Source organism: Cebidichthys violaceus, unplaced genomic scaffold (assembly GCF_023349555.1).
Source record: "Cebidichthys violaceus isolate CVI_PGR_0920_01 unplaced genomic scaffold, fCebVio1.0.p SCAF_25, whole genome shotgun sequence".
Classification (NCBI taxonomy): domain Eukaryota; kingdom Metazoa; phylum Chordata; class Actinopteri; order Perciformes; family Stichaeidae; genus Cebidichthys; species Cebidichthys violaceus.
In genome coordinates, this window is record NW_027176428.1 from 3,411,904 (window position 1) to 3,424,735 (window position 12,832).

Here is a 12,832-nt window from a genome sequence, read left to right on the forward strand (position 1 = left end):
CTCACTCCCACAGTTTACAATAACATATTCTACCTATAACCATGAAGTCAGCTATGTTCTAGTAGCATCATTTTGGGGCATGTAAATGTCCCTCACCTGTCCCCCAGCAGTCCTGTCTCATGAGCCTTTGTACTACGTCTTCCTCAACTTCAGTGCTACTCCTTTCAGCGTGGACACAAACTAGATCCTGGGATTCAAGGCGTCTTCTGTAGGTAAGCCACCATTCACCATCTGCTCCCAAGGGATCAACTCAAGGCTAATCACAAATACCCAACCCCCCACCTCTCACACTCACTACTCTTCCATCCATCTATCCATCCCTCCTCCCCATCCTCTCTTTCCTGGCTGAAATGTTGCCTTCAGTCACTTCAGCAGGTAGTCAATCAATCACACATCACCAGCAGAGACTCTGTGTGGGAGCCAGGCAAAGTGTTTCATACAGTAGCTATTTGTTGCACCTCATGCAGGGACAAGCAGTTTGAAGCAGACTGAGGGGCCGGTTGGATAAGAGCTCTTGAGAGCTGACTGAGGCTGCATGGAGTCGTCACCTCCTCTGAGGAAGGGCGAAACTTACAGAAACGCATGGCACCGTCACACTTCAGATATCTAATATTTATTTTTGTTGATATGTTGCACTATACACAGAACTTTGACACAGTTAAAATCTAAATGGAACCAGTTCACAATCATCATAATAAGCACCTGACAAATAAAAAATAAAAATAAAAAATCGGTCTGCACATGAATTATTTCCCATTCTTGAAAATTAAATTAAAAACACACAACTGCAAATAAATAGCTTATGTTACAATGCATTAATAAGACTCTGAACTCAGGAGATTAGTGAAGCTACACCCCTAGTGAGACGACATTGGCATGCCTGCGACTGCCCGTGTGAATCTACCGGGATGATGTTTATGGTAGAAAAAAATAAAATCAGCACCATAATCAATTACAGTCAGTCCCTACATGTAAATGTTAAGTGTACACAGCTACTGGTCAGACACACGCCTCAGCTAGTAGCTGCATTAGTGACACATTACCTGACCTACTCTTCCATTCAGGTATTTTTCTACTTAATACACATCATTTTATCATCTACACACATGGCACCTGGAGCTTGTTTTAATGCTTCTTTTCTTTTGTAACTCAAGCGTTGCAGATACATTGAGACCGTATAATCAGGTATATCAGTGATGAGAGAAAGGAGATGCCCTCTTACAGGTTAACAGATAGAATTAGCCTTTTTGTTTCCTTCACAAGTAGCTTTTAGTTTTCTTTACTCTCCACTTACGGTACTATTCATTCATTCAAAAAAATGTCATATTTTCTTGAACGTGCTTACTTTATGCTTGCAGATTTGGCATTTTCCAAAAAAAAAGGAAAAAAAAAGAAAAAGGGAGAGCTCTAAGAAATGCTTGTCTATTTAGGTTTAACTTATTTTAAATAGAAAATGTTTTTCAGGTGTCAGAATGTGCATTTTGTGTTTTTGGGAAAAGCAGCCTGTTCTTCCACAGTCATTTGTTTCAAAACAGATTCACATGCAAGTGACTTTTATCATCTGTAGACCTAAAGAGATGTGATGTAAACATTACAAATAACCAGTATGCATTAAGTACTTCCTACTCAACATCATTGGAAAACATCCATTGGCATAAAGCATCGACAATACACAGCTGTGTCTGGTGCTACATATACAGTCCCCAAATCAAATCAGACAAATTGCTCATATTATAAGTCAAGGGGAATATGCGCAGATGTACAACCATACAAACCCAATACACTTACACCTGTGTCTTTTCTGAAAAAAAAAATCCATTTCATTTCCATCCAAGCAATATGGAATCAATTTATAGACATTCTTCAGAAACCATAACACAGGTACAGGCCACAACTGCACAACTGTCTATGTATTTGCACATATTCTAAGCCTCTTATTAATATTCGTAGTATTATTTTGTAACCACATTCACTGGTGGTGACTGCCTTTTGTGCTCCTCTTACACATCCACTCATGTCGGGGCTTTCATGGACAAAAACAAAGATAGTACGCAGCAACTCATGAGCTGTTTCTAATAACGGTTTCTCTATATCTACCGATATCACAGTGGATGAACCTAAATATTACTAACTCGATGTTTTTAAAAGCACGCCTCACATATCGTCTCATCGGCACAAGGATGTGTTTAGAGGTTGACAAAAACTTGATAAATCATCTGGTCATTAGGACACAGTGTTAACAGGCAACATGCAAAACTATTTGTTTTCAGCTTCTTTTAACTGAGTGTGAAACAATTACGCAGTACAACCTCGGAGACAACAGACACACTTGAAAAAGAAAATCTGGAATTACTCCCATAGTGTTGTGAGTGTAAGCATTAGTGTTTCACCAGCAGCTTGATGGTTTAGAACTACTTCCGTGGACATCTTCAGACACACATGTCATTTTCATGTCTGACACATATATATACACACAGGAAGACAAAGCAGACTGGCTGAAAGAGAAATGAGAAAGAAAAACAATGGCCACTACAAAACTTCCAATCTCTCCTTGTCCTTTGTTCTGACACTTTCACTGACACACCAGTAGAAGAAGTAGACTCCATGGACGATGCACCGTCACGGTAATGTCACCGTGTCACCATTTTTAGGTATTTGTTCCCACTGACTTTGTTTCTGTTCTTCCACAGTGACGCACAATCCCCTATGGTCCTTGTAAAACCAAAATATCCACAAGCATGAGATGGAAGTCAAACAAAGACGAAGCAAAAGTAACATGTTTTCCTTAGAGGTAATGTTTCTGCCATCAGTCGAGTCCTCGCTGAACCAACAATGCAGAAGTAAGATGCACAGATCCTACCATAGGAGGAACGCGCACTAATACTGTACATAGTGACTCATTTCTCACCACATGACCAATCTCCATTTCCTAACTTAGCATGTATAACCCTTGTTTTCCCTTTGTGCCATTGCCAGTTGATAGTTTGTTCCTCCTTGCAGCCACTCTGGTGTCAGTAGTTGGCCTCAGTGTAGGTGGCAGGCAGGAGGGTTTCTTTGGGGGAGGTGGGGGTTTGCGCTATTGGATTTGACAGGCTGTGGAGGGAGCAGCCTGGCAGCACATGCAGGTGGGGTTGACCGCTTTTGGGGGGATCAGATCCAGGTCCTCATCATCCGGGATCTCATCGAGCCGGTACCCATCCTTCAGGAGCTGGATGTTCAGGTCCTGGTTGATCTGCTGCAACAGGCAGAAGAGAGGAGACACAGTATCAGCGGAGCTCCAGGACAATTTGGACAAATCCTTCAGCTAGGAACGGACCTTGTTAGTTAAACTAGTTCCTATGTTGATTCAAAAAAATCTCATTATAATTACATTTTACAGAAACAGAAGGCAGCAACATCATTGTGCAGGCAGGTCATATAGGTGGCAACGGGGAAAGGCAAGAAGCACAACAAAAAAAGATTCTACTCTAAGAGGGAGAAATGAAAAGGAAATTGAATGAGAACTATGGAGAAATCATTACGGATGACTGTGACTATGAATCCTCGGAGGAGCCAGCAAACGTTTGATTCAGACGGGTGCACATATACCTGGTGTGAGTGGAGTGACAATGGAACTGGGTGATCAGGTGGTGATGTTTGTGGATTCACCAAATGACGCTGTGAAACAGTATAATGCGTGTATAGATACCTGGTCCCTCAGACATCTCACCTCGGCTGAGGAGTATCCTGATGAGGAGTATCTGGACATGTCAAAGTCATCATCACTGAAAGACAGGTGGCATCAGCAGTTAAAACAGAAGCGTCTCAAAAGGTAAGAGTGAGACATGATGTCTGAATGTTTAAAGTAGAAGTCTAGCAATTCAATATTGCTGGGAGACTCCAGAGAATCAGATTTTTAAAGAACGGTTAAATCAAAGCAGCACAGGTTGAGATATCCTGACTGTTATTCAGAGTGTGAGTCAAGCCATAAAAAATAAAAATAAAAATGCTGGATCCTACATTTCCCATGATGCAACTCTGTAAACTCTTTCGTCCTATGCTTCCTGCCTGCTAAATGCCCACGTCTTTCAAACTCTGTGGTCCCAGTTTGTGACGCAGACTTTCTGCTTTAAAATTCTAGTCACTGTTCGGGTTATTTAGTCTGTACATCATCAGGGTTTTTTAGTTATTTTCTTATAGTAAAAAAATCTCCAGTGCCACAGAAGGCATTATACAACTACTTTCACAGGCTGAGTAGTGCTTCTCATGTCCCTTATGCTAAAATCAGGTAACAGTGACAATCTGCTGCAGTCTCTTGATTCCTAAATGATTGGCTTTTTTCCAGTGAGGCTGAATGAACAACATACAGGACAATAACAACATTTCTTTTAAATAAAATGTAATCTAAGGAGTAGTAATATCAGTCTAATGCACCCAACAGGCTTTTTCCTCCAAATGAATAATCTGCCTTTCAAACTGCCTTGTAAACAACGAACAGAGCGTCATTGTCCAAAGGCTCTGCACGCGAGTCTAAAATGTGGACAATAAACAAACTGGTGTCCTGTGTTGCTGTGAGTCGGGAAGCTCGTCAGAGGGTGTGTATGAAGCAATACATGATGTAAGCTCGGGTTGGCTTCCAGAGTTCTCATTTCACATGAGAGTATTCCCTCGTGCAGCAGCATACGGAGGGCACAAAGGGTGGGACTCATATGTGTCAAATGCAGACCTTCTGGTTTACAAGGGGAGGGGGAAGCGAGCGCTCCCACTGAGCTGCTTTTCCCTGCCCAAATCCTCACCCTGCTATCCTCTAATCCCGCGCCCTGAGAGAGGCTTTGTCCCTTTTTTTAGGATCCCTTCTGTTAAGAACTCTCTCAAGTTGCTCTATGGATTAATGTGCAATCCGGCAGAGTGAGACCGACAAAACCGCAAAGTCAGCAAATATCTCCTGTTCACTCCCTTTAAGCGGGCCTGAAACATTTCTTCTTCTAAATGTGTCGGAACATGTACTACGTGACATACATACCTGTCAGTGTCCAGTGCGACGAGGGGCTTCTCATCGGGGCTCTGGTCTAAAGAGGAGTAGCCTTTGTTTGGCACCACCAACCTGAAGATGAGCGCAGACACAACACAGAAGACAGAAGACTTGAAAACACAACACAAACGTAGTGCTCTTCTTACAGGCCACGAAGAAACACAAACTGGGGCTAATCTGTAGCCTTCAGACTGCAGGCGTTTCTAGATTATCTTTCCACCAGTGGGACGCAGAGTCCACACCAGTCGGTAGCCTTTCTTATATTTCCACTAATCCACCAGTGGGATTAGACAGATGAGCTGTCAATGTTGTTGGTTGCGCTGGGTTTATGCTCGGCGCTCTGACTCATTTATCACCATTCACACCACGAAAACATCCCGTTCTCTAAAAAAAAAAAGAAATCTCTCTATTGAGCATTTGGTTGTAACGTTAGGAAGTCTAGCGGTGTCCCCAGCAGGCCGAGTGGAGGACACGAAACAAAAAAACATACTTGAGATGCTAATTGATGCAAAGTGTAACATTTGTGGTCGAGGTGGTCAACACAACAGGAAACAAGGAGGCAGTGGAAGCTGTTACCTTGTCCTGGCATTCTTCTTGGGCTGTTGATTGACAGGACTCCCCACGGTGCCATTCTTCACTGATCCCTTCCTGGCAAGGTCCCTCTGTTTCTCTGGGCAACCACAGGGTGTGTGAGGTCATCAGTAAATGCATCAATAAAGGTCACCTTCATGACCATCAGAAGCCGATTTATATGATTTTGTTTGTAGCAGAAAGTAATCAAATATGTTCAAAACAAAAACAGACTTTAAGTCATATTATCTGCTATAAAGTATTCAGCCTATATAACCACCACAAGCAACACCTTTAGTTAAATTGAAATAAGTTATTATTCTTTGACAAACAGAACATTTTGTAGATATTGACTCGGGAGTTTGTTTGGAACAGAGCCCTCCGGACCAAATAAATATGAGTGTGACGAAGGCTTTCACAGTGTTGCAATGCTGGGGAATATATTTTCACTAACATAGAGTAGTCTCTGTGAATATCATACGGTTCTGGATTTGAACTAATGCTTGGGCTTACTTTGACCTTATATGATGCCTTAACACAAATCTGCATACTGCTTTAGCCCAGGGGAATATTTTGTTCATGTGTTGAGTTCTTTCCATTCTACAAGCACTTTGTTACTGCTTCCTGTTAAACCTCGATTATTAAGCGGGAAGTTGTGTATTGATTTGCAATGTGTTTTCTTGTGATACCTATTTGGACTTGCAGTGGTGAGGGCTTGTAGTTCATGGCCACAGTCTCTCCCTTGGTGTCAGCGTCTGCCTCTGAGGTGGAGGACGCTGCTGGGTCCTAGAAAAAAAAATGTAATTAAAAAAAAAAAAAAAGGCACAGTACAGAGCATGTCAGCTTTGATACAACAACACTAAGAACTAACTTCATATGTTATCGTCTCATCATAGACTCAACTGTTTGCTAATTCAGTGGCTGACAGGGATTAAACTTGGACCCAAGTTGTTTCTGGTAATACAATTCAAATCAACTTGTGTTATACTTCCACTGGGCAGCTGAAATTGAACACAGTCCTGAGGGCACAATCAACTCAGTACCGAGAGCCACTCGCTGATTTATCACCAGGCCCACACAGCCCTGGAAATCAGCTCTTTTTCTCAGAACCTGCTTGTGTCCAGTAGCCTGGCGATATTCCCCGAGCCTATATGTGCTACTATAGCTGCCTGGTTTTCTACATCAATAGGCTTGAGTGTTCTGGCTATGTGCTCGGCTCTGTCTCTTTTATGTGTGAGCAGCGATGACATGAGGAGGAGGCCGTGAGAGAACAGAGGGGGTTGCTGTTGCAGCCACGGTTTCCCCAGATTGAGAGAGGGGAGCTGACAGAGCTCCACATTATGTTGGTCCTACAGTCCTCCCCTTGTAGACCTCTGAGGGTCTCCACCAGGCATTTGGCTTTCAGTAACTCTGTATTCTCTCCAGAGAAATGGCTGCTATTTTTAAACTATCCTTCAAGCAGTTAAATACCTGGAGATGAAACTTTTTATTTAGTTATTTTACAGTTAAAGTTGAAAAATGAATATCGGCTCAGATCACTGCTTGATACTTACATACATTATGCTACATAAAGTAAAATAAAAAACTATAATTAAAATGTTGGGTACCTAAAAGAAACATTTAGGCATGTTTATACTTCATAAAATGCTTTTTCAAAAGTTCATTGAAAACTAGAGCATCTTTAAATATTGCAGGGGGATTGATGGGATTTCAAAATAAATAGGTCTAGACTCTAGACACAGATATGTGGGATCTATTTCATCAAAACCTTTTCATGGTATCACTATGAAATACTATAAGAATTCAGGCCAATTCCATGAGACCAGTAGAGCTTATCCAGTCCCACAGGGCCTGATAAAACATTCATGAGTATTTAGCTGGGGACAGTGAGAATATCAATTTTCATGTAATGCATTCAAAAACAAGCTGTCAAGAATATAAAAAATCCGGTAAAACAACAAAACACAACACGCTTAGACACGTGTGATGTCTAGTTAACGCACAAGCAAAACTAAAGCAAAAAGCTACACTATTGTCATCAGAGCAAAAGGCTAATATCGTATCTTTTAAATGTTTTTTTAGAAGCCATCCAGACTAATCTGTTATTGTGACAGAAAAGTAACCTTCCGTTTCTCTACAAGAGCTAGTGCACTGCGGCCAAATACACCTTCAATGCATTCAATAGTCTCATTCTCATCTGGCGAGGGAGCGTCATCCATTTAACTGGAATAATTAATGAGAGCTGCAACAGTGACAAGTAGGAGCAATGAAGGCACAGCACACAGATGAGGACATTCCCACAGAAACAAGCACAAACACGAGCGCTTTCTGTTCTGCGACAGGCCCTTCCCTTGGATCATTAAGGCTAACCCACAGGATTTATTTTTTCACTCTTGTTTTTCACACTTCCCTTCCACCTCGGACAGATACTGTGATGAGGTTAGGGTCACATTGTCTGGCAAGTAAATCCGTTTGAGATATTTCAGCAGAGCTGGCAGTTAACAATAAAAGGGATTCGGTACTAAGATGAATGTGACAGAATGAACTGCCTCATCTTGAATACAAGACGACTAAATACCTGATAGCAACTATAGCGGGAAGCCCATAATAAACAAGTTAGAGTTCATCTTAAAATAGACCCGCTTACACTATAGCACTCCAGAGTTTAGCTTAAAGAAATGCTACTAGAAGGTTCTAAATCTAAATGCAATACAAAATAAATTCTTATATCAAAGCCAGATGGGCCATTTAAAACATGCATTCATAGGCTATAGTTGTCCGACAATAACTCATAAATGATTTGCTACCTGGGCCGTGACAGAAGGAGTGACACATTGATTTTGATGTATGTAAAAATCAAACATGGCCACTGGCCCTGATCCTCAACATGGATTCAAATACACCTGCACTCACTCACGGTCACACACACACACACACACACACACACACACACACACATACACACACACACACTCAAGAGAACATGTGTACACACATACACATATAAATGAGACGCCCTCTTAGTGTATCCGTTTCATCAGCATGTCCTCAGACTCCTTTACTGCCTCCGATGATGAAGAGCTACAAGGCCGCTGACACAGCACCGACACCAAGCCATTGGTGGGATTACACATCCCGGCCTCCCTCCCACTGGCCAATGGCAGTGTCGGCTGATAGATCAGGTGACCATTAAAACAGTTGCATGTTATCCTTATGACAATGTGCCATGATTAGATTCAGGCGACAGTGATCATTCTCAAATGTCCTTGTGCTTAATGATGGGCCGGTTTGGGAAAAGGGTCGTTTTTGAGAGACCATGAATTTCAATTTAGTGCAGATTAAAAATGATTTACAAGTTAACATTCACAATCTAAAGCGTGAAACATCTATGATAATAGACAATAACTCAGTGATTCAAATCACTCGAAATTCTACAAAAAAAGATTCTTCCATCATAAGAAGAGCTGATTTCAAGGGTGGAATATGGTCTCAAAATGCCTTTATTTTAGATGGGAATATGTATTTCAGGGTCATTGTTAGCAGGGTCCTTTTAAATACATATTCCCATGTAAATATTTTATTTTGCACAAACCCTACAGTGTGGCTTGGATCTGTTTCCAAAGGGACTTTGCATTTTTAATGACCATTTTCCACCGATGCAATGAGCCCGTCACAAGATGGAATAAGCACAGCACACCTGAGGGATCCAAAGAGCACCTGTATGTGATCGTTCACCACAAAGAGCCAGCAAAACGCTGCTACTCTAGCGTCTATAAAAAGCTGTTATATTTGAGTGAAATTTATTCTCAACAAGGAGGCAGGTGCCAGGTGTATTCATGCATTTTTTAGCAAACACAATAAAGTTATTAGCATTATAATACACATCCATGTGCGCCACAGCAAACTGTGATTCTGACACAATCAGACATGGTTTGAATGGAAAGGGAGGGAGTGTTTCAGAGGCTGGGACTGCAAGATAGCAGGTGTAACATTTAGGAGGCCAAGGCATGATAATAAGTAATTACATGATATGGAATGAACGATACCATTTGTAACTGACACACCGCAGCCACAATCCAAGTATCTCTGATATTTGGATTGAATTCAATCTCACTGGATGAAACATGAGAGCAGACTGATTAAATCTTCATAAGGAGAGGCAAAAAGGAGACTTTCTGTACCAGAGAAAGTATGTTCTTCTGTGATTTCTGCTGGAGTTTAGCCTCAGGGGTAGGAGGGCTGGGGAAGCACGGGTACTATAATGAACAGTAGAACTTGGAGCGCTGCTTTTGCCTAAAACCCGAAGGCAAACACTTACATAGCAAAAAAAAGAAAAGAAAAAAAAAGAAGGGGAACAGCTGTTTGAGACTGCTTTGTTTGAAGTATGGAGAATAAGGCTGGCATATGAGAATGTTCTATGGTAATAATAAGCTGTATTGCTGAAATAAAACTCAAAATGAAATGTAGTGGTTCAGTAAGTTATTGGTGGCCATTAATTATCATTTCAGATCTTGTCCGGTGTGCAGGTTGGGCCTTGTATTATACTTGCATTCAAACCTGGAGAAATATAGCCCTTGTGTGATGAACAGCACGATAGAGATCGAAGCACAGAACACATTAATGTCATGACTGGCTACTGTTTGAAGTGTATCTGTTGTAAATTGTACTGGCAGGTCTGTGTCCAATAAGAAAGCATGGAAGGAGAGACTATATTCTCTTACTATGGGCCTGCTCGGGCTAGCCATCCTGAAGGGTTGCAGTCTGCAGTATCGGTGTGGACGGAGCTCCTGTTCACGCGATCATTTGGGCTCACAGCACCTACAGCCATCCCGACCCAAATAACACGTCACCAAAAAACGAAATGCAAAAAGAAAAAAAAAAAACAGTGGGCTATGTCGTCTATTGATACTGACGTAGATTTAAAACAACAACAACATGATTTTAGTCAAATGCGTGGTTTCAGTACTATGGTACAGTAAAGTGAATGCTTGTCTATTATTTAATCCTTACATGTGTTATTTATGAAATCACTCTATGGATAAAAAGAGATGACGTTATCCTTTCATCTATAGGAGATCAATCTACACCCATCCCAAAGGCTCAGTTTGTGCCAAAGCTTTACATTGCTATCGGTTAGCTCACACACGCAGATTATATGTCACACAGCTGTCAAGATAAACCCACGAGCGACACTAAAATGTTGCATTCAATAGAATTATTTGCAAAAAATAAAATGTTGTTTTTGTCATTGCTCTCTTACCAAAGGCTGAGTCTCTCCGTTGACTGGGGGCACTTGGAACCGGTCGATTTCTTCCATCATTTTTAACATAGAAACGGTACAATAGTCAAAGATAAACGGTAACTCGTGTCTAACTATCCCGGTAGATGATGCTCGGTTTGTCGGGATCCTTCGTTTTTCAGCATGATAGCAGTTCGTTTTCCTCCATCCTGACAGAGGTGACTCGACAGCAAAACAGCAGCACCGCCCCACTTCCGGGTCTATAGAATATTAATGAGGAGTCCGACCAATCACAAAGGAGATCACGCTGAAATGCGTAGGGGAGTAATTCCATGCATTGACGGAGAATTCAAATGTTTTACTTATAAAAACATTTGTAGAAATCTATATTAATATAATACTACATTTTGGATTACCTTAACGTATCGATATGTTTGTGTCATTGCACACGTGTTTTACATTTCAGGGACATTTAGCCACCCTTTATGATAACATAACAACATAATATTACAACCATGTTGTCCTTATCCAAACAAATTATAAACAGCGCCTTTAAGGAACAAAACGCTGTTTTAAAGGTTAAAAACGTAGGTGTGTGGCTTTCAAAAGGTATAAAATGCTCATATCAACTGATACAATTGTGCAATTGTGTCAGTGCAATAATTTACAATTTGGAAAAAAACGGAAACATATGGAAGCCCATTTCCACCACTCTGAGGAAATAATAAAGATCCTGTAAATTATTATATGAGATACTATCTCAAAATAATGACTTAGTATCTCATAATTAGGGCCTGAGCAACCGACAACGTCGGGCCGTGAAGGCCCTATTGAAATTTGAATACATCGGGCGCATATTTGGGAAACTTGCCGTACTCGAAAACTCACCAAATTTTGCACACTTGTCAGGCCTGGTGAATATATATATATATATATATATATATATATATATATATATATATATATATATATATATATATATATATATATATATATATACGTATATATATATATATATATATATATATATATATATATACGTATATATATATATATATATATATATATATATACATATATATATATATATATATATATATATATATATATATATATATATATATATATATATATATATACAGTTGTGGTCAAAAGTTTACATACACTTGTAAAGAACATAATGTCATGGCTCTCTTGAGTTTCCCCGTTATTTCTAAAACTCAGATTTTTCTCTGATAGAGTGATTGGAACAGATACTTCTTTGTCACAAAAAACATTCATGAAGTTTGGTTCTTTCATGACTTTATTATGGGTTAACAGAAAAAGTGATCAAATCTGCTGGGTCAAAAATATACATACAGCAGTGCTAATATTTGGTTACATGTCCCTTGGCCATTTTCACTTCAATTAGGCGCTTTTGGTAGCCATCCACAAGCTTCTGGCAAGCTTCTCGTTGAATCTTTGACCACTCCTCTTGACAGACTTGGTGCAGTTCAGTTAAATTTGATGGCTTTCTGACATGGACTTGTTTCTTCAGCATTGTCCACATGTTCTCAATGGGATTTTAAGTCAGGACTTTGGGAAGGCCATTCTAAAACCCTAATTCTAGCCTGATTTAGCCATTCCATTACCACTTTTGATGTGTGTTTGGGGTCATTGTCCTGTTGGAACACCCAACTGCGCCCAAGACCCAACCTTCGGGCTGATGATTTCTGGTTATCTTGAAGAATTTGAAGGTAATCCTCCTTCTTCATTATCCCATTTACTCTCTGTAAAGCACCAGTTCCATTGGCAGCAAAACAGCCCCACAGCATAATACTACCACCACCGTGCTTGACGATAGGCATGGTGTTCTTGGGGTTAAAGGCCTCACCTTTTCTCCTCCAAACATATTGCTGCTTTTTGGTGGTTCTCGGTTGACTCTTCACCCTCCTGACCAATTTTCTCTCAGCAGCAGGTGATAGCTTGCGTTTTCTTCCTGATCGTGGCAGTGACAAAACAGTGCCATGCAT

The 12,832-nt window shown here is 40.6% G+C and overlaps 1 protein-coding gene across 4 annotated transcripts; it reads right to left on the reverse strand.

Moving 5' to 3' along the window:
- Window positions 1-597: 597 nt before the first annotated feature.
- On the reverse strand, window positions 598-11,064 carry fam219aa (family with sequence similarity 219 member Aa). Of its 4 annotated transcripts, XM_068720403.1 has the most exons (7): window positions 10,842-11,064; window positions 10,303-10,399; window positions 6,271-6,367; window positions 5,588-5,681; window positions 5,003-5,083; window positions 3,689-3,764; window positions 598-3,235 (listed from the first exon to the last, which is right to left on the reverse strand). In XM_068720403.1, exons 2-7 carry the CDS (start codon window positions 10,324-10,326, stop codon window positions 3,077-3,079), a joined length of 531 nt encoding a protein of 176 aa, XP_068576504.1. In that variant the 5' UTR covers window positions 10,327-10,399; window positions 10,842-11,064; the 3' UTR covers window positions 598-3,076. The 4 variants fall into 4 exon arrangements, with proteins under 4 accessions (XP_068576504.1, XP_068576503.1, XP_068576502.1 ...); XM_068720402.1 differs by lacking the exon at window positions 10,303-10,399 and having other exon boundaries at window positions 598-3,232; window positions 3,710-3,764; XM_068720401.1 differs by lacking the exon at window positions 10,303-10,399 and having other exon boundaries at window positions 3,710-3,764.
- Window positions 11,065-12,832: the final 1,768 nt, after the last annotated feature.

Excerpts from the sequence above, each read along its gene's own strand:
- fam219aa (XM_068720400.1), bottom strand. The coding sequence starts at position 10,910 with ATGTTAAAAATGATGGAAGAAATCGACCGGTTCCAAGTGCCCCCAGTC. Across the intron at positions 3,765-5,002 it reads GTCGCACTGGACACTGACAG|TGATGATGACTTTGACATGT; the intron begins GTATGTATGTCA and ends CCTGTCTTTCAG. Across the intron at positions 3,236-3,688 it reads TGAGATGTCTGAGGGACCAG|CAGATCAACCAGGACCTGAA; the intron begins GTATCTATACAC and ends TGCCTGTTGCAG.